Here is a 25,671-nt window from a genome sequence, read left to right as displayed (position 1 = left end):
AAAAGTGTCAAATTAACCATAAGGAGGCTATTCTAGTTATGCTTGATCAAGATAAATCTCGATAGATTTATAAACGTAAACTATCTGTTGGGCATGCAATCAAAAGTTAACAAGAAAAATAAAATACAGTATATTAACACAATTACATGACTTGTATTATCATATCACATTCTTTAACCTAATGATTTAATTATATAAAAATTAATCCATATTTATCAATTCAAGTATAAGATTCTTTTGGTAAACTAATACTCCATTCCAATATTTCCAACATTAGTTTCCTTCTCTCACCAACCAAAAAACTTCGCAAGCTGACTTGGAACCTAAGTTTTCATTTTTATCCATCACTTGAAACTTCTTTTTTTTATTCACCCATACCTCGATCCCATGCACTTTCTTCTGAAATTCTTCATTCGGGTTCCTCAGTTTCGTTTTCCTTTTGTTTGCTTTCTAATTTCTCTATATAATAAATAACGTGCACACAAAGGGCCGAGTTAGAGTTTCCCAGGTAACCTCGTCAAGCCACTTCAGCCTATTCCAACAACAGCTTGCCGTGCAAGAGACAACAGGTGTAAGAGAAATCCTGCCGTCACTTTCGCCCCTTTTTTCCTTCAACCTGATTCTTCATCTTTACAACTAAGATAACTACAAGTTAACAACACTCAGTTTTTCTTATTTGGTCTCCCCCAGATACTTGTCTTATAACTCCTGAAAAAATTCGAGCATTTTCGTGTAATGAACTTTCTTCTATGGCAATCACTCTAATCTCGATTTTACTGATCACCAACCTTGTCGCGAACTCGGAATCCATCAGCAGGGCTGATTTTCCAGATGGGTTCATCTTCGGAACAGCTTCTTCGGCTTACCAGGTACCCTTTTTCTATCTTCTCTGATCATCATGTTCTGATGAATGAGAAAGTTTAGGAGAGCAGCACCTGATGGAATTGGACACCTTTGTCTTGTCTAGTTCGAAGGAGCTGTAAATGAAGGAAATAAAGGACCTAGCATATGGGACTCTTTCACCAGGCAGCCAGGTAACAAATTGAAAATTTTTGACGAATGATAAAAACAATAGCTGCAGAATCATTAACTCTTTGCAGTGGTTGATACATGTCTCTACAGGGAGGATTATGGATTTCAGCAATGCTGACACAGCGGTTGATCAGTATCACCGGTTTAAGGTGAATTCAACTATAATTCACTTTTGACTTCAAAATTGTTTTATTAGCTAGAATGCTTTGCGGAGAAGATAACAAATCCAACTCTGGGTTATTGACGTATATGATAGAGGCTCATTTGAACACGCATCATCCCCTTGTAATAGGAAACTAGCTAGCCAAATTGTATGGCTAAAGAGATTAGCAGAGGAAGAAACCAATTAGGATAAGAACATAGAAGTACGTAACACGATTAATTTTTTGATAACTACAGCACTAATATATCCATATACAATAATGAGAAGAGTATAGACGATAATGACGATGATGCACCACCAACATTGAATAATAAAAAATAATAAAAAGGTTTTCGAAGAAGACAATATGGAAAAAGTCAAAAAAGAAAAAATATGACAAATCATCCAAAAAGTATGATCTGTCTCTTACTAACTATTCAAAGGTGAAAACACAATCTTTACAGAGTGATATAGATTTGATGAAGGATTTGGGAATGGATGCTTACAGATTCTCAATATCTTGGCCAAGAATCTTTCCCAGTAAGTTATGAAAAAAAATAGAGTCCATGAGTTTTCCTTTCCGTTCTTTGTCAGATGTGACTAATTACTAGTTGCTTTTGAATTTATCTTTTAACAGATGGAACAGGGGAACCTAATCCAGAAGGAATAAGCTACTACAACAGCCTCATAGATGCTTTACTGGAAAAAGGTTTGATTTGTGAAACATCACTTGGAATTTGTATCTGCTAGGAGTAAACTCTTATTAAAGCTTCGGTTGTTATTCCATCAGGAATCCAGCCTTGCGTAACTCTCTATCATTGGGATCTGCCTCAGGTGCTTGAAGACAAATACGGAGGATGGTTGAGTAGACAAATAATGTAAGTTTATTGGTGATATATATACCATGTGGCATTTAGAGCATATAAAACTGAGTGCTTACAAATGTGTACCATTTAATTACTTAACAGAGAAGACTTCGAGCATTATGCCTTCACCTGTTTCCAAGAATTTGGAGATAGGGTGAAGTACTGGATCACCTTCAATGAACCTCACGGTTTCACACTCCAAGGTTATGATACCGGCCTTCAAGCCCCTGGAAGATGTTCAATTCTTGGCCATTTGTTCTGTAAGACAGGAAAATCATCCATTGAACCGTACGTTGTAGCTCACAACATCCTACTGTCTCACGCCGCTGCTTATCATAGTTACCGGATAAATTTCAAGGTACTGTTCATCAAAAGAATACAAAAAGAATAAGAAGAAGATTTTGCCAGAACAGTGTGATTCCCCTGTCCACTCAAAAGATGATAGAATCACTTATTTCTGCCTTTCCTTTCATTCATACGTTGTCTTCCAGGAAAAACAAGGGGGACAAATTGGGATAGCATTGGATGCCAAATGGTATGAACCAAAATCTGACAGCGATGAGGACAAAGATGCGGCGCAGAGAGCAATAGACTTTGGAATTGGATGGTATGACTATGACCTCATTCAAATATTTAGTCCATAACAATTAAGAAGGAATCAAATTTCATAAACATCCTGTTTAACATAAAGAACGTGAATCAGGTTCCTTGATCCACTTTTCTTTGGGGAGTACCCACTGTCAATGAGATCGCTTGTTGATGGGAGACTACCAGAAATAACACCAGAGATGTCCAAGGCCCTGGTGGGGTCATTGGACTTTGTTGGTCTAAATCACTATACCACATTATACGCTCGCAACGACAGGAGTCGAATTCAGAAACTAATACTGCAGGATGCTTATTCTGACGCTGCAGTTATTACCACCTGTAAGAAGCCAAACCCCAATCTTATGATTTGAAGATTATCACTCAAATAAGCAGAAAGAAACTGATTATCTTCTTATATATCCTCCATTGTAGCATTTCGAAGTGGAATTGCTATTGGAAAAAGAGTATGTCCTGAAAAACTTACTAAGGCCTCAAATATGTAGTTATCATTTTCAAATAAAATTAAGCTGATAACAACTTTCTCCTCCAGGCTGCATCCCGTTGGCTGCACATTGTCCCATGGGGCATTCGCAAGTTGGCAAGATACGTAAAACATAAGTACAAGAATCCTCCCATGATCATAACAGAAAACGGTCGGTCAGTGGTTTCAGGCTGAAAATCCTCAATCACATAGCTTTCTTGCAATGTGACAAACACAGTTTAATTTCATGACTACAGGGATGGATGATCCAAATAGTCCATTTATAACACTAAACAAGGCTCTCCATGATGTCAAGAGGATAAGATACCACGGGGACTATCTCTCGAACCTGTCTGCCGCCATAAGGTAACACAAAAAACTTCCCAAAAAAACCTTCAGTTCTTAAAGTTTTTCTATTGATGTCGAGTTAGCTAACATAAACTTGAACCAACACAGGGAAGATAACTGTGACGTACGAGGTTACTTCATCTGGTCCTTGCTAGACAACTGGGAATGGAACTCGGGATATACAGTCCGATTTGGACTCTATTACGTGGATTACAAAAATAACCTGACAAGGATTCCTAAAGCTTCTGTTGAATGGTTTAAGAGAATGCTTAGACTAAAAAATAATGATCAAATCAACCTAATTTAACATTTTCTTCTTGTACATTGTGTCAAATACATGTTGTAAACATTCATATACAATTGAAAGAGAAATAGGTATAGATAATATTGAAAGAAATTCAAACACGCATATGCATTATAAAGAGCGATTTTAATTGTTCAAGATCTTCAATTTTCTCTTTCAACTGTTCTGTTCATCACTCCATGTTACCATAAGAACTGAAATTAGGATATCAAGCATTTCATGGCAGAAAATTGATACTGCAAAAAACCAAAAACCAAAAAAAAAAAAAAGATGAGGAATGAAGACTAACCCAATTCAGTATATTGATGGACTCATTAAACCCAATATTTTGATTAGGTATTAAAAATGGATATAATGGAGCAATTGACGTGCAAGCCATTCAAAACAAGTTCAGTAGCCAGCTCAGACAAAAGTCTAAATTCAAATTACGTAAATACGGCGCCGTTTGCATAAACGACGTGTCGTTTATCCCATTGAGAGTGATGGTAGTTTAGAAAAGGGCCCATAACAAAAAGGCCCAAGTACGGCCCAAATTTAAGATCTGCTGGTTGCATGACTACTAGTATTATATACATCACTAAAAACTGCATCTAACAATCCCCATAAGATTTCTACAAATACAAGAACTCAAAAGACAAAAGACCACATTCAATTTCATAACCATAAGCAGTTGTTGCTCTCTTAACCTGTGTCTCAATCAGAACCTGAACAAAACAGAAACCCAAAAGCACTTTCTTGTTTTTGTTTTTCTTGAGTTTCTGAACACAAAACAGGGGGAGAAAAAAAAGTGAAACACATTTTCTTTTTCGTTTCATTCTTAATAATTTTCTATGAAACGAGGGCACCGCGGTTCTCCTTCTTCCTCCGAAGGCCCACCTGCACAAAGGTTTAAACAAAACCCTGAAGGTGATTTTAATTATAGCCCTTTTTTGCTTTCTAATTGCTTCTTGTATTTGTATTTTTGGTTAATTTGATGTATTGTGGAGATGGGTTTTGTAGCTTTTATTAGTTTATCCAATGAGTTTCTAATAAAATTTGAATTCTGCATATTTTGATGGTGTTTTTTTTTTTTAATTTTTAAACGTGTTTTTCTTGATGAATTTGTTGATTTCTTGAAGTGCGGAGTTTAGAAGGTTCATCTTCAAAGAATAGGAAGTGAAGAGAATGAAGTTTTGGCTGTTTAGTTCTTAGTTGTATTGGAGTTCGTCAATGGACCTTTTTAATGAAGAATGAATTAAAGATTAAAAGTTTTAGCTTTTCCTTTTATTGAATATGCTGCTGATTTAAAGTATTTTTTTCAATAGAGAATGTAAGTTGAGTGTTTTATGTTGTACTATTAGGTGATTCACATTTTTTGGAGGATGAGAGCACTAAGGTTTTTGCTCGGAAAGTGGCTGACCATTACAGTAGAAGGACAAATCAAACTTTGGAAGAACGAGAAGCGAGTCCAATCATTCACTTGAAAAAACTTAACAACTGGGTATGCTTCGTAATCTCATGGAGTTTGTTACAAGCTTATTATCACAGTATGTAGCTGACCCGTTAGTAATTTATTTGACTCCTGAATTTTGAACAGATTAAAAGTGTCTTAGTTCAGCTTTATGCTCGCCGGGGAGATGTTGTTCTTGATCTCGCCTGTGGCAAGGTCCTACCCCTTACTGCATAGAAAAGTCTTTACCTTTTTTTCCCCCTCTTATTCTCATTGCCATTAATTTTGGGTGCATTAGGGTGGTGATCTCATCAAATGGGACAAAGCAAAAATTGGATACTATGTTGGCATTGATATAGCTGAAGGCTCAGTAAGTGATTATACTTGCAATCAGTTTGATATCACCATTGCTGCCTAGGCTTGTTAGAAGGCATGTTTATGAATGCTATACAAAGTGACTACATCTTTTTTCCTTGTTGGTTTGGCCCCCAATGTGGTGGCATAATCTTCTTATAATATGAAGTCCCCTGAAATATGATTTTCCTATGAATGAGATATCTGCTCAAGACCATTATTTCCAATCCAATATTTTCTGAGTGTTAGATCACATTCTTTTCTTCATTGCTAATCGGTTAAGTGTTTGATGTTATAATATCCATCTTTTATTCTTTAATAAGACACAGAATTTTATGGTTTCTTCCTTGCTGTACAACTTTTTATTCTGTTACATTTACATCAGTATCTGCCAATTCTTAAGTGTCCGTCATTCACATACAGATAGAAGATTGCCGTACACGCTACAATGGTGATGCAGATCACCATCAGCGTCGTAAAAAGTTCAGTTTTCCTGCACGTCTAATATGTGGGGATTGTTATGAGGTAATTACCATAATAGTTGCTAGCCTTTCAAAGTTCATCCTTTCTTTAGCTAGCTGACATGGTCTTTGCACTACTAAATTAAAAAAGTACTATGCCAGTGAATGCAGACATGGAAAGTACCGAGCAATGCTATATTCAATAGATATCGAACAATGAAATTTAATTTACTTTTAAACAGCTGACCGATAACTAACCATTTAATTAGCAGAATGATTACTTTATCCAGATGTCAGTGGAAGTTTTAGTAAGTTCTGCTCTGGTTGAATGATTTCAGGTTCACTTGGACAAAGTTTTAGCAGATGATGCTCCTTTTGATATCTGCAGTTGCCAGGTGATTGACATGCACTTGATCTTTAATGCTGAAAATCTCAAAAGTTTATCGTGATGACTTTAAATGCATATGTCCCCTTTATTTATAAGATGAATACTAGGGATATAGATTCTTTGTATAATGCGACACTTTTGTATAATGTTCTAATGGCCTCATATTATTTATTACCATTAAATGCATTGTCTTTTTGTTTCCATCCCATCAATATTTTCATGTTACATCAGCTTGCACACAATAGATTGTACAAAGAGGTTATATCCTAACATTACTCTATTAATAATTTGCCATTTTTATAAATTGCCTATCTTGTTGACATAGTTTCTCTTATTTCTCTCAAATAATAGTTATGGATTTCTTTGGGCTTCTTCAAGGCCTTGATCTCTAAACCATCAACATGTTTGATATTGTAGTTTGCCATGCATTACTCCTGGTCTACTGAGGCTCGTGCACGCCGAGCCTTGGCCAATGTATCTGCTTTACTTCGTCCAGGAGGCACATTCATTGGAACAATGCCAGATGCAAATGTGATAATTAAAAAGCTCCGAGAAGGTTTTTTCCTTGTGCCTTGTCACTTAGTTGTTTCTCGTCCATACAAAAGTGAAAAATTGGAAAATCTGAGCCCTAAGTCAGCAGTATGGCCTTCATTTGTTGTTACATTTTTGCTGGCTGTATATGTTGAAATTAATTGAGACTAAGGAATTTATTGGTGTTTCATTACTAAGAAAATTTTCGTTCACATTAATGTTCCAGAGTTGATCTTTCATAACAGATGTTTCTACAAAAATGGTATCGGTTTTCTGGCTAGGTCATCTTAAAAAATTAAATGGTTTGTTACGGATTGTTGACTTTTAAAATCATTAATATTTTGCTGGAGGAGAACATTTCTTAAGCCCAAGAAGGAAAGTGCTGTTGAAGATATATCTTTCTTTCTTTCTGTTTTCCAGAAATAAGAAGAAGAAAGAGGACTTGTATTATGCATATTTTTCTTATTAAAATACATGGAAGAACAAAATTTTAAAAGATTTGTTTTTAGTTAATTTTAAGTTTTTTAATATTAGCATTGTTGGCATGGCAGAGCACTTTTGTCATTCTTGATTGGAGATGCTATTTTCACTGTGAATATGCAGTTGAAGGACTGGCCATTGGGAACAGTGTCTATTGGATACGTTTGGATGAAGAGTTTGCTGATAAGGTAAATTTCTGTTTTCATTGTATCACTACCATTATGAAAACTGGAAAGTATGTATTTTATTTGAAATCCTAATGAATGTTATTGTATTCAGCTCTAACAAATACTTTATTTTATGATCAGAAATTTAAATCTTCTCGGCCCTTCGGTATCCAGTACAAGTTTCATCTAGAGGTACCATTTCTTTCTTAATTTTTAATTTTCTTTTGTCACTTTTGTTTCTGATTCTAGTTTTGGCGGAACTTGGTTGGTAGGAATTTGTTGTTAATAAAGAGCTGGCCTTTGTGTATCACTTTATTAATTATATTTACTTTATATTGTTGGGATCTATAGTTCATGTCTAACCTATGTTTCCACATGCAAGGTGATAGTTGACCTTATAATTCCTCGTTGATGTGCTAATCTTGCTACACCTGTCAATGATTGGCACTTCAGATGCCTTGTCACTGGGGCTACAATTTACTCTTGGTTTACACAGTAGCCATGATAACTTATTTTTCCACAACAATTTCTGCATTATTGTAATATTATCTTTATTTTGACTAATTTGTTTTGATTACACTCTGTCAATAAACATTAAATGTTTGTCTGTTTGCAGGATGCTGTTGATTGCCCAGAGTGGATTGTTCCCTTTCATATCTTCAAATCATTGGCTGAAGAGGTATAACTTTGTTTCCAAATATTACTTTTTCTTCCTTTGCATAAAATGGCTCTCCTCGACTAGGAAACATAGTTGGTTGATTAGTCTTTTATATCATCTTGCTGAAATGATTATGTAAAGCATCGGACCTGAAGAATGTGTAGCACAATTTAGTTAATGGGAAGTTTGAAATAGTTTGATAATAAGCAGTGTTCTCTTTTTGCAGTATGATTTGGAGCTAGTTTTTGTGAAGAACTCACATGAATTTGTGCACGAGTACTTGAAAAAACCTGAATACATAGAACTCATGCGTAGGCTTGGTGCCTTGGGTGATGGTAACCAAGATCAAAGTAAGTTTATGCCCTATGCTCCTTTTTCCTGCATGCAACTTATCTCTTGTTTTTGCTCGCTGTTGGCACTTTCATATTTAATTTGTTTAGGGTTATTGCTGTCCCCATGCTTCACACATTTGTAAATTTTTCTCTCTGATTCGTTTTGAATGTCTAGGCACGCTGTCAGCAGATGAGTGGGAAGTAGCATACTTATACCTGGCATTTGTCCTCAGGAAGGTTAGCACCAGATTTTATCCAATTATTGTTTGCCTTAGTTATATAGCCCACTATTCAGGGAAGAGACTTAAGGTTTAATCATAATCCTTGCAGCGTGGCCAACCAGACGGGACACGGGTATCTGGAAAGAGAGATAAAGGAAAGATGTATATATCAAAAGAGGACATCATGTATGTTCATAGTGACACATAATGGGCACCAAAGTGTGTCTCAGCTTATATTTCAAGGAAAGAATACAAGATGATAAAGAGTTGCTGAAGCTGGAGCCCTTCCGGCCAAATTGTAGGCCATGGGGCTCGTCCCTTAGATTTCTCACTGCTATTCAGTTTTGTAGATCCACCAAATACATACTGTATAATAATTTACTCACTTCCCTTATTGAGAAAGTGCATCTTTCTAATATAATAATGTACTCAATATTCACTCTCGCCAGTGAGAAAGTGCGTCTTCATAGTACTAATTTGTATTTTTGGGTCAAGGAATATGAGATATGGGAATTGTGAACCCGAGGATGGCACCTTTCGGTGAATGGATAGCAACCGGCTGTAATTGTTTTTGGACGTTTAGTGGAAACTTCATGAGAAGTTTCCATACGAATTCTTTTGTCAACATTTTTAATATCCACAATTGCGATAAACCATCATTAGAAATTTTGGATTCATTTTTCAGCTAGTTTTCCGGGATGATTTTTGCCACAGCCTCTACTCTTATGTAATTTGTTACGCATACACTTTTATGACTTTGGCCAGTCATCGGTAAACCAAATGATGTAAACAAATGAGCAAACTTATTGCATGCAAGCTCATATTTTGGCACCAACGCACCAACTATTACATTATATCATATTTTGACATCAAATTTTATTAAAGTATCCAAACAAGCACTCCCCGAGTTTGAAAGATCGACAAATTTACGACTAGCTGATAAAACTAAGCTCGCTTTAGCAAAACCACCACAATCACCATCATAGCCAATCCAGTAAATGCAGTTCCTAAGGTTTTGTCAATTGTGAACCCTCCAGCATCAGCTTCCGAAGAAGTCTTATCTGCTGCTGCAAAACCAAAGATGTTCTGAAGAAAACCGGTTACATTGTTCACCATATCAACAACTTTGTTCTTGATTGTCTCTAAAACATCCATGGGGAAACTTCCAGAGTCAGCACTTTGGTTTTCAGTGTCACCAAATTGGCTTGAATCAGATGCTGCTTCAAAAATTTTGAGAGATTCCTGATCTTGAAGCATGTCATCTGTAGCAAATTTTGTTAGTTGAGATCCACACCAAGTAAGGCCAGCCCAATGAAACAAAATGAATACCCAACAAATATTAACCACTTGCACGAACTGGGGGAAAAATAGGGTTCTTACTGGTTTTCTGGGACTGGACGAATTCTACAAGAGCATCATTTTTCACGACAGCATTCCACACCGCAGGGTCACATGCAATTGAAGCAACAACAGACTGCACACAAAAACCAAAATTTGAAATCGCCAAATCAAATAAATTACCTACATCTTCATTGACATAAGGAAACAAAAACATTTAACAAGGAAAATGCATCTAAAGCCACATTAACAGAAGATTGAAATATGAAATGATGAAAAATAAAAAATGCAAAATTTCAAACGTTAATACACCAATGAGGAGGATAAGTACTCATATAAACCTACAAAGATGGGGAAAATGATGAACATACATATTTGGAAGAAGTTAGAACTATATCCTTAGATTTTTGCAACCAGACACATCAATGAGAATCTAATCCTGTTAAAAAACTGCTTAAGAGAGGGAGGCAGGAGCTGAATCAAATCAAACCTGAGCAGCAGGACTTTCACTGAGCAATTTAAAAGCTTGAATAGCAGGTTTCGGCACGGATGCTGATTTCAGGTCATAAGTAATGCAGCTCTTGGTCTCCGTATGTTCTGAGTTTGCAAGTAATGGCATGCTGGACACCTCACCAACGACGAATGGATCCCCGTGTTCAGATGTGTTGGAGTTTGAAGACGACAGATAAACCCTGAAGAAATAATTTCTAATTAAAACATTGGAAAATAATAATATGGGAGATTAAAAAAACAAGGGTCTGAATTTCCATATTAATTACTAGCACCATTTAGCATTTCTAGCATATGCAATAGCAATTCAGGTGAATTTATAAGTTCTTGTGATAATATTAAAAGCACTTCCAGACAAACAAAACACTGGGACGTATTTCTCAGAGTGAAAAACACTTGGAGTGCTTTCTTCTTAAAAAATTGGTCGACACTTAACAATACTTTTCAAAAAAGCAGTTTGATTTGGTTTTAGGGGAAGTGCTTCTGTTTAAAAGTACTTATTACAAAAACACTCCGTCGCGATCAAACCGATCGTTGTCCAAAAACAAACTGAAAAAATAAAATATAATCAAATCAAATCCAAACAAGAAGATCACACGTTTTAGACGGATTGAAAATTTACACACGCAACAAAAAAGATCAAAATCTTGAGTCACATACTTATCCAACGCATCTTTGAGCTCAGCCGTGGCTTCCTTAGTCTCCTCAAGGCTCGGTGCGCCGCCGAATACAACCCTAGGCATCGGCTCAGCCGGTAAATCATCCACTCCTCCGGCAAATTCCCAGTCATCCACCATCTCCCACGTTGCCTTATGCGCCTCCGCCACGTCGCCACCGGATACTTTCCCGCTGGATATGGTGGCCGCGACGGGACGCTGAACGTTTCTCAGCGACTGCGCGGTCGGCGTTGCCGAAGACAGGCCGCCGCGGAAGCCGCCATTAAAAACGCCAATCCCCGCCACCTTGCCGGCGGCTCTCATGGCTGCTCCACCTCCCATAATTTGTGAAAGAAAATAATTTAAGGGAAAAAAAAAAATGAAATGTTTCGAGTGACTCGAAACTTTTCTTGGCCGAATCTTAGCAATCAAGATTTGTCACCGCGAGCTGGTTGGTTCCATTTAAGGACACTTTCCCCTTTTTTTTTTTATTATCGTGCGGATAGATTCTAAAATTAATTATTCTGTGGGTTTGATTCTCTACACATACTCATTGTATGGTTTCAACAATAGTAGCCAATTACATGTCGCCACGTCATGCAGGAGAACTGCATTGCTCTTCCACGAATTTCTCTGGATACATGTTTCTGCCAGTGTGATTCAGAGGATCAAGGCACCGTAGGCGTCGCTTTGGAGTGCTGAGTGTGCTTTCGTGACGTTTTGAGATGCTGCCACGTCAAGAAGTTTTGTAGATATCTGTCACACGAGATTCAAATGTTCTTGGAAGAGATGGGGGGAGAAACTCCCGGATGGGACCCATTTGTGGGACATGATGTGTCGAAGATATTTAATATTTTAGATCTCAAAGGATCATGTGGCTATCGGATGGTTGAAAGTTCATGGAGCCATTCTCAAAATTGAGTCAACCTGCCATGCAGCGCTGTATCTCATACAGCGCATGCATGCAACTGGTACAACCGATTTTTAACCGGATAATATAATAAAAATTATATTTTTATTTATTTTTAATGTGAAAAAATTATGAAAAAATTGGAAAAAAGGTTAAAATTGTAATTAAATGAGGAAAAAGATTGAAATAATTTAAAATTTAAAAATAGTACAAAAAATATAAAAAAATATTAACATATCACAAAATAATTACATTCCTACTTATTTTGTTACATTCCAATATTTATAATATATATTTCAAGTTTGCTTTTCAAATTCCTATTTTTCGTGGTTATTTATCTAAATTTTGGTACATTGTTTCAACTCGTTTTCCCACTAGTTTTTGGTTTCATATATCCACTCTTTTCATTAACATCTAGTTTTTTAGGTGTATATTTCAAGTTTATTTTTATATCTCTGTAATGTATTAAACTTTATCTATTTTTTAGTAAATTATTCCGATTTATTTTTCTACCACTTTTTGGTTCTATATTCCTACTATTTTTATTAAATTTCAATATTTTGGGTAAATATATAAAGTTTAGTTTTTAGATCCTTACTTCTCATTTCAATTTATTAAATTCTTGGTAAATTATTTCAACTTTTGGGTTAATTTTTTCAACTCTTGTTCCTACCACTTTTTAGTTCTATATTCCTACTCTTTTTATTGAATTCCAAAATTTTGTTTGGAAATTTCAAGTTCAATTTCTAAATTCCTACTTTTCGTTGGAATTTATCAAATTTTTGGTAAGTTGTTTCAACTCATTTTTCCATTAGTTATTAGTTCTATATTTCCAGTTCTTTCATTATATTTCTAGTTTTCATGTTGATATTTCAAGTTTATTTTTTAATCTCAATATTCTATTAGACTTTATCTAATTATTGCTAAGTTGTTCCAACTTAGTTTTCACTACTTTTGGTTCAATATTCCTACTATTTTTATTGAATTCCAATATTTTGAGTAAATGTATCAAATTTACTTTTTAAATCCCTACTTCACGTTTAAATTTATCAAATTATTGTTAAGTTATTTCAATTTTTGGGCTAACTTCCTCCACTCTTATTTTCACCATTTTTTGGTTCTATATTCCAACTATTTTCATTGAATTCTAACATTTTGCTTGGATATTTCAGGTTCATTTTCTAGATCTCGACAACTTGTTAAACTTTATCATATTCTTGTTAACTTCTTCAAACTTTTAGGTTATGCTCTTCAACTCTTGTTTCCACCATTTTTTTGTTCTATATTTCTACTCTTTTTACTTAATTCCAATATTTTTTGTGAATGTTTCGAGTTTATTTTTTTATCCCTACTTCTTGTTGGATTTATTAGATTTTTGGTAATTCTTTCCGAGTTTTAGGTTAAACTCTTCAACTCTTTTTCCCACCACTTTTTGGTTTTATATTCCTACTCTTTTCATTGAATTCCAATATTTTATATAGATGTTTTAAGTTCATTTTTTTAATCCTATTTATTGTTGAAGTTTATCAAGTTATTGGTAAGTACTTATAACTTTTGGGTTAAACTCTTCAATTATTGTTTCCACCATTTTTTGGTATTATATTTCTATTCTTTTTATTGAATTCCAATATTTTTGGTAAATATATCAAGTTCATTTTTTAGATCTCTACTTTTCGTTAAAATTTATCAAATTCTTTGTCAGTTCTTCCAACCTTTGGTTAACCTCTTCAACTTTTATTCCCATCAAATTTTGGTTCGATATTTCTACTCTTTTTATTGAATTCCAACATCTGGGTGAATATTTCAAGTTTATTTTTTAGATCTCTATTTTTCATTGGAATTTATCAAACTCTTGTTAAGTCGTTCCAACTTCTGGGTTATGCTTTGCCACTCTTTTTTCACCATTTATTGGTTCTATGTTCCTATTCTTTTTATTGAATTCCAACATTTGGGTAAATATATCAAGTTTTGTTTTCAGATCTCTGTTTTCCATTAAAATTTATCAAATTCTTTGTAAGTTGTTCCAACTTTTGGGTCAACGTTTTCAACTTATTTTCTTACCAAATTTTGGTCCTATATTCCTACTCTTTTTATTGAATTCCAATATTTGAGTAATTATTTCAAGTTTATTTTTTAGTTCTCTACTTTTCACTAGAATTTATTAAATTCTTGTCAAGTTGTTTCAATCTCTGTGTTAAGCACTTCCACTCATTTCGTATAATATATTGGTTTTATATTCCTACTCTTTTAATTGAATTTCAATATTTTATGTGGATGTTTCAAGTTTATTTTTCAGATCTCTATTCATTGTTGGAATTTATCAGATTATTGGTATATACTTAGAACTTTTGGGTTAAGTTCTTCAACTATTATTACCACCACAATTTGGTTATATATTCCTGCTTTTTTTATACTAAATTCCAATATTTTGGGTTAATATTTCAAGTTCGCTTTTAAGATCTCTACTTCTCATTGGAACTCATCAAATTCTTTGTAAGTTGTTCCAACTATTGTGTTAACCTCTTCAACTCTTTTTTCCATGATACTATATTCATACTCTTTTTATTGAATTCCAACATTTAGGTGAATGTTTCAAGTTTATCTTTCAGATCTCTACTTTTCATTGGAATTTATCAAACTCTTATCAAGTTATTCCAACTTTTAAGTTCTGCTCTTCTACTCATTTTTCCACCATTTTTTGGTTCTATATTCCCATTCTTTGTATTGAATTCCAATATTTTGATTAAATGTTTCAAGTTTATTTTTTGTATTCCTACTTTCTTTTAATCAATTTCATCTTTATTTTCAAGATTTTTTTGTTACATATTCTTACTCTTTTAAGTGTATTCCAATATTTTGGCTAATGTTCCAAGTTTACTTCATAAATTCATGCCCTATTAAGTTATCCAGTGCACTAAAAAATTAACCAAATCAAAATTTTCATCCATTTGTTTATAAGAATTTTTTAGAAGCTTCTGGGAAAATAATTTTTTTATCCATTCGTTTAAAATTTTTTTCATTCTATTTCTTTTCAAATAATTAATTTCTTTGACTTCAACCAAAATTCATTTTAACAGCTTTGCATGCAATTGTTATACTCCTCAAACATTTTATTTTTCAAATTGTTATGATCAAATAAATTATATATTTATTATACGATTATTCAATGAACCATGAAAATTAGTATGTTATATCAAAGTTTTAAAGGTCGGCAAAAATGCTTTGTTTGTACTTGAAAGAGAAAAAAAGATTAAAAAAAATTGTTATTCATTATTTTGAGAGATTATTTTAATCATTAATTTGATTATCCATACTTGATCTTTTGACCTCTACATAAACATTTGTTCATTTATCATTTCTCATTTTGCTATGAAAAATTTATAATTTGAAAAATAAAATTCTATTTCAAATAAAAATGTCTAAATTCAAGTTTTAGATCATGATAATTTTAAATAAAAAATTAGAAAATTCTAATTCTTTTGAACCACTTTCTCCATTTTAATTATTTACGTTTAAAATAACCTTATAAATTTATTTTCATCTTTCTCTTTACTTTTAAAAGAATTTCCTTAATTTGTTATAACTTAAACAATAATACCATATAAGGATGCAGCCAATTGCTAAAAAAATTTATCTTTTAAAAAGTTAAGGCAAACGTAAGTTATAACTTCCAAAATATTTTAAATTAATAAAATTGATGCTAATTTATTTGTATTAAAACATCATTTTTTTCTATCATTTCAACTTGATTAGATTTCTTTTTTTTTTAACGTAATTTTGTTTCTACTTACTTTTGATGTTTCGATATGTTACACCAAAGTATACTTTTTTTATCTCAAAAATAAATTATATTAAGTCAATTTTTCAATTACAGAATCAGTTCTTCAATTTTTCTGACTTGACTAAAATCATTTTTAAAAGTTTTTTACAGCTTAATTGTTGAATTTGGCATGTCTTGATTGGAATGGTAGGTACTCTTGATTTGTTGCCATTCCTTTGCAAATAAAATAATAAATGCCCTATTAATTGTTTGCGATGCACTAAAAATTTAGGTAAACTAAAACTTCCATTCATTTAAACAGATGTAAAAGACAATTAGAATTTTTCACAAGCTTGTGACCAAATAGCTTCAAAAAATTTAATCAATTTACAGCTTCCACAAACTAAGGCTCCAGCTGCTGCTCATTTTAGATTTCAAGTATCTACACATAAAAAAAAAAAAAACCAAATGACATTAGAAAACACAATGCAACCACAAAGTAAACAACAATATTTAGAATTTCAAAGGCATGATCCAAATTCTTAGGTATGATCAAATAAATTTGGTTTTCAACAGAAAAACTCATACTTTTAATCTAAAATAAACACAAAATATATTTTCATTTAACATATATTTTTTAAGGGATTTATTAACAGCAATATTCAATATATAAAAATTACTCTCGACTTGCATAATTGTTCGATGCAACTTTTATGTCTCCTTTCATTTAACAACCAAGTGATCTTTGGAATAAAGAGAAAGATAACAATACATCAAGAATTACCAAGATCAAAATTCCATTTACCCACAAATTCATTTTAACTAGTAACAAGTGATATAAAATTAAACAATATGGCATTTAGATATCATATAAAAAATAACAGGTAAATGTTTCTTTATTTTAAAATAGCAACTCAAATCATATTACATGTTACAACTATAATCCAAGGAATTAAGACAAGCAACAAAATCCAATAAACAATAAAGCAAATAAAATTAAATCTAACAATCAAACAACTACAATTTCAACTGAAACATTAGAGACTATGCAAGTTTTAGATCATTAAAATATCTCCGATAGCTAAAAGAAAAATGCTAATCAATTACATTGGCAAAAATACTCAATTAAAATTGAATCTTCTTCGCAATGCTGAAACATTAGTTGAAGTTCCCATTAGTAATATCACTGAAATATAATCGAAACTTTAGACATTACAGAATTAGTTAAAAATATACAAAAAAGGAGTAGATTACTTTACAATTCCTAAGATATTGTAATACCACAAATATAACAAATTAAAATAACAAGAGTTCAATCTCTAATTTTCTACCATTTCCATTCATGCTATGAATTATTGTTTCATATCATATTTTTATTTACTCCTATGATTAAAGAAAATTGTAATGAGCATATCAAAATCCTCCACATGAAAAATTAAAGATAGAAACTCAAGAAAAAAATGGAAAAAGAATGAAAAATGGGAAAGGCTGCAACAAATAACTGAACAGGAACAACATTCATATAAGGAAGCAAACAAATGTTTATGCAAAACAATTTAAGAAATATTAAGGAGCCACAAAACAAAGTCATCACAGCTAATTCAAATAATCGAAACCATATCTCAATCCATAAACAATGACACAAGAGGTTACATAAAATTAGAGGAAAAAAGACAGTGCTACCAGTTCAAGCACTAGAGAGTGGAGATTGAAATAGAAATTGAAATGAGGAGACGCAAATTAATTTGGCATCACTTCCAAATTATCCATCACCATGTAAGTCACCACGCATTAGCCATCCTCACTTTTCTGGTTTTTAAGAAGCCTTACCAAGCTTTCACAGCTTGAGCAAATTGTCATTGTTTCATTCTAAGACAATAAATAAGATGAAGATAAAACCTTCTGCCTTGCGACATTTTGTCCTTATTGGAAAATGTCTTACTTGCTCCTCCAACCTACAATTTTTTCAAAGTAATAAGATTTTAGAAAATACCCATGATCAATTGTAAACTCAAAGCTCCATACTTAATCCATAAAAAATACAGAGCAAGGACTCAAACACATATACTTAATCAATCAAAATACAGATCAATGATATACAAAAAGAAAAGATCAATGTGCCATAAAAAGATATTCCCAATATTTTGAATTAATTAGAGACTAAGAACTATGGACAACAAGCATAAACCTGGCAGTAATGACATTTGATAAGCATGTCCAGGGCATTACCCAAGTGATATTAGCAAAAGTAAATCTTGATAAAACATTTCCAAAGACAAAGAGTCAAATACAATGGCAACCCTCACCACCCATGAATTCTTACATACACATTAAAATTAAATCTCAGCTTTTTAATATCAAAAATTAGTAACCAGTCTCATCTGAATTCTATAGTATTTCCTACTTTAGATCAATTTGTAGTATGTTGTACGTTTATGCTTGACCTTAATGATTACCATGGTCAGTAAAGAATAAGTGAAATAAAATAATTGAACTTGAAAACACTTGTTAGAAAGAAATGGATGCTAAATTACTAAATTACTAATACACACCTAAAGATCCATGGTCATGCTTATTCTATATATATTTAAAAAAAAATCAAAATGTGTGTGTGTGTTTTTAATAACACATCATCATTGATAAAACAAACCTCAACAACTAAGTCTATAACACATCATCACTGATAAAAGAAGCCTCAACAATCAAGCCTACATAAACAAGAATTTATGAAGATATAAATAATACAGAATTACAGGTAAGTCTATATAACCCAAACAAATCACTTTTGGCTGTGTGGTTGATAAAATAAGAATTTAGGCATTAAATCATTTGTAAATTAAGATGCAAAATATCAAGTGCACAATCAATTTACTTCTTCTAATCATACTGCATAGGAATAAAACTTTGTATCATTTAGAGTACCAAAACTCCATCTTGAAGATGCAATTAAAGTGAACAACTCAAAACAAATTAAATGAAACTCTAAACTAATTAAACAAGCATTAAATCAAAATCTAACCGTGGTGTCAAAATCAAAGCGAAGAATTTTAATTCTTTAAGTGAGTAATAGAGGAAATACCTAAATTTCGAGAATCAAAGTCGATGAAAGCTGAAAGGCTTCTGTATGTTCTTCGTTCTTCAAGAATTAAAGACGAAATTAAAAAATGAGAGCTGTAAATTGAGAAGAAGTGTCGAATCACTAATTAGAAGTTATTATTAAAAGGAAATTGATGAGATTTTTGTTCTTTATTGTTAGAAAAGAAAGAGAGCAACCTTCACCCTTTAATTCAACTCGCTAGTCTAGGGTTTGTGTTCAGAGAGAGCTCATGGAGGAAAGTGACAAGACGGTGAAGGCTGGTGAGCTGGTGGCTAATATGCAGGACGGGGACGGCGACGGCGACGGAAACGGCGACGGCGATCTAGTGACGTTGGAACGAAGACGGCGCGACTACTAGGATGGTGGCTGGTTTGTAATGCTTGAGCACGGCTGAGGCGAGGGGCTAGGGTTTTCAACAATATGAAGTACTAAAGTGTTTATATTTTCGGGGTAAAAAGAAAAGCTATATAAGGTTTTCAATTTTATATAGGAAAAAATTTCAAAAAAATTAAAATTTAATAAATCATTCTTTCATATTGGCGGTAGTTTTACCGCCTAAATCAAACCTTATTACATTTCATTCTAAATGTTTATTATAGTAATACAAATAAAAATATCAAAAAATTATTAATACGAATCAATTTAATAATATTATCCTTATACAATTGGATACATAATTTATATTCTATCTGATGACTTATTTTTATATGTTTATATTTCAATGATACTTGATTTTATAATCTACCAATATTGTAATAATTTTGTAACACTAATAAATGAATTGAACAACATTTAGTATACAAATAATATAATGAAATATAATATTGCACATTACTCAAATAATTTGATTTAATTTAAAAACGTTTCTAAATTATTCAATATTAGTAGTATTTAGATTGTAATTACCCAAGGTTATGACAAAAAGTATAATGATACCTCATGATTTAGTGAAACTTTTATATAAATCTTGTTTTGAATAATTATGTTCATATGGAATATCGGTGGGTCACTTTAGCTAAAGGACATAATTGTCTAAAAAGAGGAATATGTGATTATTTTTTAAAATAATAAGGGTCTTCGAGACAATTTCACAAAACACGGGCTCGTTGTTATCTCTTTTTCTAATATTTACAATGCAATGTGAATAAGAATTGTAATTATAATTAACAATATTACTCAGCTCCAAGGGGACGGTTGGATGGTTTCTTCATTTATTGCTACCGAGTAAAACTCATGAGAGATTGTAAGAGTTAAAAAGTTATATTTGTCCTCTCCCAACCATACCCCTAAAATAATAATATTAAATTAACAATATTACTAAAAAAATAATAATGTCATAACTGAATTTAGTTTAATCGAATTAATATTGACCAAGTGCTAGCCATGATAGTTATTAACAACTTTTTTTTAATACTGATTACACATCAAATTATCACAAACGAGGGATATCTTTGCTCCACTCACATTTCGCAAGGGAAAAAGACTTGCAAATAACTCCACACGATAATGCATAATGTTTAATTCAGAGAGTTTGAGTCCATGAGAACTCAAACCCCCACCCTCACAATCTTGCTTAACTGTGAGGGTAGAGATTCACCGCTAGGCTAAAGGCCCATTGGAGTTATTAACAACATTAAAAAAGGAAAAAGGCTTAGTGTATGAATTATGATATCATTAATCACAATAACACTAATAAAAATAGATTAAAAATTAACAACACGTACTTAATTGTCCATTACAAGTATTTGTAGAAATTATTGTGACTTAAAAATAGTGAATAAATAAAATCATAAAAGTAATACATAATATAATGAATAAAGTAATTAATTTCACATTAATTTCTATGAATTAATTTACACAAGAGATTTTTTTTTAGTATTATTTAAAAATATCAAACATTAGATTTTTTATACTTGTCTAATATAGAAATATTATAGGTCTAAATATTTATACTACATTGTATTATCTAAAAATTGATAAAATATTATGATAATTTTTTTTATGTAAAACATTCTTAACTTTATAATGTAATATTAAAAATTAATTGGTCAATTTATTAATTTATATTTAAATATTATTCTAATTAGTATAGAAGTCTCATATGTTTTACGTGTGTTTTCATGTTATTCGGAGAAAAAAAAAAAAGAAAGTAGTGTATTTTCAAGTTAAATTGAGGGGTTCTTTGGTAGTGTTCTACTTTGAACTGATTATTTTGATATTTATTTGAAATGAGGGTAGCTGTATGATAATTACCTTTAATATTTACCTGTTTCATAATTGATATCGATGGTCGGTTACATCTGCAATAATAAAAAATAATAAAGGCAGCTGCATGACATACAGAGCTGTATTACAGGCCGACCCTCCTTGTCAACCTCTCTTTGACCACCAGGCTCATCATTCTTTGCCGGGTTTGGCTACAATGCCGTTGGCATTGTACCCGGCACCATGCCGGGCTCTCAAAAGGAGAGCCTGGCTGTTGGTGCAGCCGGTTAATAAACCGGTTGCACCATATTTTTTAAAAAAAATATATTAAAAATACAATATAAAAATAAATAAAATGTCAAAAATAATTTTTTATAATATAATTAATAGCAAAAGATAAAGAAATTAAATAATATAATAGAAACCCTATAATACAATATAATATAATTAAATAAAATGGCAAAAAATACAGAAATTGAAAATGAAAAAAATAGTATTTCAAGTCTAACGTCAGTTGTTGCATGTCTGACGTCTCGATTGCATCTTTGATATAAGATGTTGCATGTGTTAAATAAAACCAAAATAAAGAATATTCCGGAATATTCTTGTCTGTTTCATATTTGACGTCGAAGTTGTGAAATTTACGTGATAAGTTGCATAGTTCGCGTGAAATGTTGCAAGTTTCATGTTTAACGTCAGTTGTTGCATATTCGACGGTTGGATTTCATGTTTGACGTAAGATGTTGCATGTGTTGAATAAAGCCAAAATAAAGAATATTCCAGAATATTCTCGTCTGTTTCATATTTCACGTCGAAGTTGCGAACTTTACGTGATAAGTTGCATATTTCGCATGAAGTGTTGCAAGTTTCATGTTTAAAGTCAGTTGTTGCATATTCGACGATTGGATATCATGTTTGACGTAAGATGTTGCATGTGTTGAATAAAGCCAAAATAAAGAATATTCTGGAATATTCTCGTCCGTTTCATGTTTGAGGTTGAAGTTACGAACTTTACGTGATAAGTTGCATATTTCGTGTGAAGTGTTGCAAGTTTCATGTTTAACGTTAGTTGTTGCATGTCAGATGTAATGATTGCATGTCAGACGTAACGGTTGCATGTCTTGAATAAAGCCAAAATAAAGAATATTCTCGATCGTTTCATGTTTGACGTCCATGTTGCAAACTTGACGTGATAAGTCATATATTTCACGTGAAGTGTTGCAAGTTTCATGTTTAACGTCAGTTATTACATGTCTGGCGGTAGGATTTCATGTTTGATGTATGATGTTGCATGTTTTGGATGAAGCCAAAATTCTCGAATATTCTCGTCCGTTTCATGTTTGACGTCCATGTTGCGAACTTAACGTGATAAGTCGTATATTTCACGTGAAGAGTTGCAAGTTTCATGTTTAACGTCAGTTGTTGCATGTCTTACGGTAGGATTTCACGTTTGACGTACGATGTTGCATGTTTTGGATAAAGCCAAAATTCTCAAATATTCTCACCCGTTTCATATTTGATGTCCATGTTGCCAACTTTACGTGATAAGTTGTATATTCCACGTAAAGTGTTACAATGAATTATGTTTTAAAAATACAATTTGACCTCAAAACTGTATTTTTACTATGTTATAACCCAAAACGTTATAAAAATTTTCAAATAGGTCCAATTTCAGAATTTGTAATTATTACTTTATTAAACCCAAAACTTTCTGGAATTAAGATATGATCCAAAATATGAGAAATTATAGAATGACCCAAAATATTTTAATATTTTTAAATAGGTCCAAATCTGAATCTCAATACAGCACATTAGTCCAAAAATATCCAAAGCAAACGGAAATAACATATTATCCATGAAATATCAAACAATCAAAACAAATCCATATTATTCAAAACAAATACATAATCCAAAATCATAATGAAATGTAGGTGTGTCCAAATACAAGCATAAGAGCCTACTGAGGTGGTGAGAATGGTGGTGATGGAGGTGGATATGGATATGGAATGTCGAAGTGCTCAAAGAGGAGGCGTTGTCCATGAATAAGCTGCTGCTGCTGCTAGTGAAACTCAGTCTGCGACACAGAGAGTGTCCTCACCTCATCCATAAGCTGCTGAAAAGTAACTTCTTCAGAAGTAGGAGGCTCAGGATGTGGTAAAGCAGGTGCAGAGGCTGCAGGAGCTGAGGGAGATACTGAATGAGCTCGACGTCTATGCTGACCCCGAAATAAAAGCGAAAAAACAGGTAGCTGATGGGCTGGAACCACAGCATTAAGTGGCCGATCATCACTTGGAGTAAGAAATGTGAACTTATTATCAGTGACTTTCACCAAAGTGCCATTACGACACTCAAAACCTAAAGAACTAACAGCCTCATCCCCAATGCTCTTAGATGGCCTACATGATGGTTCTTTGATAGGGATGCTAAAGTATTTGAGGATTCGGGTGATGAAATGACCATACGAAAGGGAACGAGTAATCAACTTAGGTATACTAAGCATGTTTCGGACAATTGTGTATCCTAAGTCGACTGGACGATGTCTAAGAATACAATCAATTAAGGCAACATCCATATGAGAAACCTCATCCAAATGGCCAGATCTAGGAAGCACAATACTCTAAATAAAACAAAGTAATATCCGAGTTTGAAGATAAAGACATTGGGTGCGAAAATGGATAGTACAATCATCATCTGAAAGGTCAATACGACGACATATATTCTTAACATCATCAATATGAACATAGTCATCAATATCAGGAGGTTTCCTAGGTGAAAAAATTTCTAGGCCATCATCGGAATTTCCTAGGATAGAGTTCAACTCTGAATCATCAAACTCAATCGAAACTCCTCCAATTGTGGTGATTACTCTATTTTCTTTCTCCGCAGAACAATCTATATTCGAGTAAAACACTTTCACCAAGTCGGGATATACATTTTCCTCAAAGACAATTGCATTAAGCCAACCAACATCTTCCAACAATTGTAATAAAGTTCTATTGCTAATACTAAGATTATTCAACCAATCCGGTAAACATAAAAGGTTTGGAGTACCTCAAAAGTCATGAACTGTTGGTGAAATCGTTTGGCTAGATGTTTGTGGTTCTGAAAGTGTGTGGCCTCAAAGTTGGATTGATTGGAGGTGCCCCCTACTTGTCGTGACCGGTTGGTATGTTGAACTGATTCTTTGCCTTTTCTTTGAACCAGCCGTGAGCTTGACATGGTGAGTTTGTTTGATTTGAAGTGAAATAAATCAATGAGAATGGAGATAATAAGGATGGAAAGAGATTTTGAGAAGCAATTTCGATCAAAAACGGCTTCAGAGGGAGAAATCTAGAGAGAGAAGTTTCGGTTTAAACCCTAGAATCGATTTCGGATCTATTGATTTTGAGGTTGAAAAAGGGTTTAAAGGATGATTTTGGATACAAGAACGGATGGGAAACAAGTTTCATGGATCCATTTGCATAAAAAGCATGTGAAAATGATGGATTTTGGAGAGAAAACGAGAGAGGAATAATTGGTTTTAGAGAAAGAAAGCTAACCAGTTTATCGAAAGATAAAGGAGGAGATGAACAGTATATATACTCGCGAATTCGGCTATCCGGAAATTCCTAACCGGCTAACCAGTTGTGGGCAATGACCTAGCCACACGAATCTGAATTTTCGATTTGAATAACCGGCTATCCGGTTTCATCCAGTAAGCCGGTTGAATTCGGTTTACATGTAAGATGAATCCAGATAACCGGATTTCATAACCGGTTATCCGGTTGTGCACAGCAAGCATGTCCCTCGAATCCGGATAACCGGATTTCTTAATCGGTTATCCAGATGTTGACAGCAAGCATGTCTCTCGAATCCGGATAACCGGATTTCACAACCAGTTATCCGGTTGTTGACAGCAAGCATGTCCCTCGAATCCGGATAACTGGATTTCACAACCGGTTATCCGGTTGTTGACAGCAAGCATGTCACTCGAATCCGGTCTTCCGGTTGTGAATTCTGGTAAGCCGATTAGTTCGAGCATGCTTCAACTCGCATAAAGTTAAAAAAAATAAAGGTAAAATTACCATGTTTGGTTGGTTAGGTTTGCAATAAATATAATGAAAACAAAACTCACATTCCCTCCATTAATGAGGGATTATCCTAAGGCTCATGTCCAAGACTTCTTCCCAAAAAACACAATCACTCCAAAACATAGTCCCAAATGCTATATTCTAAAATCTCGTTGAACATCTCTGGTGCCTAGTTTTCAACTTTTCATAAGTCAAGTTTCTCTCTAACAAAGGTATGTGCTGTAATTTAAGTAGTACATTTGTGCTCCCATAGTTAGTTTCATATTTATTATTATATTAAATTATTAAGATAAAGGGTGTGAATTATGTTATTAACAAAGTTTTGGCTGAACAGGGGTTAAAT

General features: G+C 33.1%; 3 protein-coding genes across 6 annotated transcripts; 2 read left to right on the top strand and 1 right to left on the bottom strand.

Annotated features, from left to right (window-relative positions):
* Positions 1 to 303: 303 nt before the first annotated feature.
* On the top strand, positions 304 to 3,859 carry LOC18054575 (putative beta-glucosidase 41). Of its 2 annotated transcripts, XM_024192221.1 has the most exons (13): positions 304 to 869; positions 968 to 1,034; positions 1,123 to 1,181; positions 1,639 to 1,714; positions 1,812 to 1,883; positions 1,965 to 2,052; positions 2,143 to 2,398; positions 2,532 to 2,647; positions 2,744 to 2,967; positions 3,061 to 3,092; positions 3,179 to 3,281; positions 3,367 to 3,475; positions 3,566 to 3,859. In XM_024192221.1, the coding sequence occupies exons 1-13, from the start codon at positions 750 to 752 to the stop codon at positions 3,762 to 3,764; spliced, it is 1,521 nt and encodes a 506-aa protein (XP_024047989.1). In that variant the 5' UTR covers positions 304 to 749; the 3' UTR covers positions 3,765 to 3,859. The 2 variants fall into 2 exon arrangements, with proteins under 2 accessions (XP_024047989.1, XP_024047990.1); XM_024192222.1 differs by lacking the exon at positions 3,566 to 3,859 and having other exon boundaries at positions 305 to 869; positions 3,179 to 3,285; positions 3,367 to 3,408.
* A 511-nt stretch (positions 3,860 to 4,370) lies between these two features.
* On the top strand, positions 4,371 to 9,234 carry LOC18054576 (mRNA cap guanine-N7 methyltransferase 1). 3 transcript variants are annotated; one of them, XM_006452057.2, is made up of 13 exons: positions 4,371 to 4,667; positions 5,102 to 5,241; positions 5,338 to 5,406; positions 5,489 to 5,560; positions 5,968 to 6,069; positions 6,344 to 6,400; positions 6,811 to 6,949; positions 7,528 to 7,592; positions 7,713 to 7,763; positions 8,188 to 8,250; positions 8,456 to 8,579; positions 8,737 to 8,798; positions 8,892 to 9,234. In XM_006452057.2, the coding sequence occupies exons 1-13, from the start codon at positions 4,592 to 4,594 to the stop codon at positions 8,988 to 8,990; spliced, it is 1,119 nt and encodes a 372-aa protein (XP_006452120.1). In that variant the 5' UTR covers positions 4,371 to 4,591; the 3' UTR covers positions 8,991 to 9,234. The 3 variants fall into 3 exon arrangements, with proteins under 3 accessions (XP_006452120.1, XP_024047987.1, XP_024047988.1); XM_024192219.1 differs by lacking the exon at positions 5,338 to 5,406; XM_024192220.1 differs by lacking the exon at positions 6,811 to 6,949 and having other exon boundaries at positions 7,476 to 7,592.
* Positions 9,235 to 9,568: 334 nt separating this feature from the next.
* On the bottom strand, positions 9,569 to 11,756 carry LOC18054574. Its single transcript, XM_006452060.2, has 4 exons — positions 11,291 to 11,756; positions 10,611 to 10,812; positions 10,163 to 10,256; positions 9,569 to 10,044 (listed from the first exon to the last, which is right to left on the bottom strand). The coding sequence occupies exons 1-4, from the start codon at positions 11,626 to 11,628 to the stop codon at positions 9,728 to 9,730; spliced, it is 951 nt and encodes a 316-aa protein (XP_006452123.1). The 5' UTR covers positions 11,629 to 11,756; the 3' UTR covers positions 9,569 to 9,727.
* Between the last annotated feature and the right edge of the window lie 13,915 nt (positions 11,757 to 25,671).

Source organism: Citrus clementina, unplaced genomic scaffold, assembly GCF_000493195.1.
Source record: "Citrus clementina cultivar Clemenules unplaced genomic scaffold, Citrus_clementina_v1.0 scaffold_1, whole genome shotgun sequence".
NCBI lineage: Eukaryota > Viridiplantae > Streptophyta > Magnoliopsida > Sapindales > Rutaceae > Citrus > Citrus x clementina.
The sequence above is the reverse complement of the archived record's forward strand: the minus strand, read 5'-3'. Positions and strand labels throughout refer to the sequence as shown.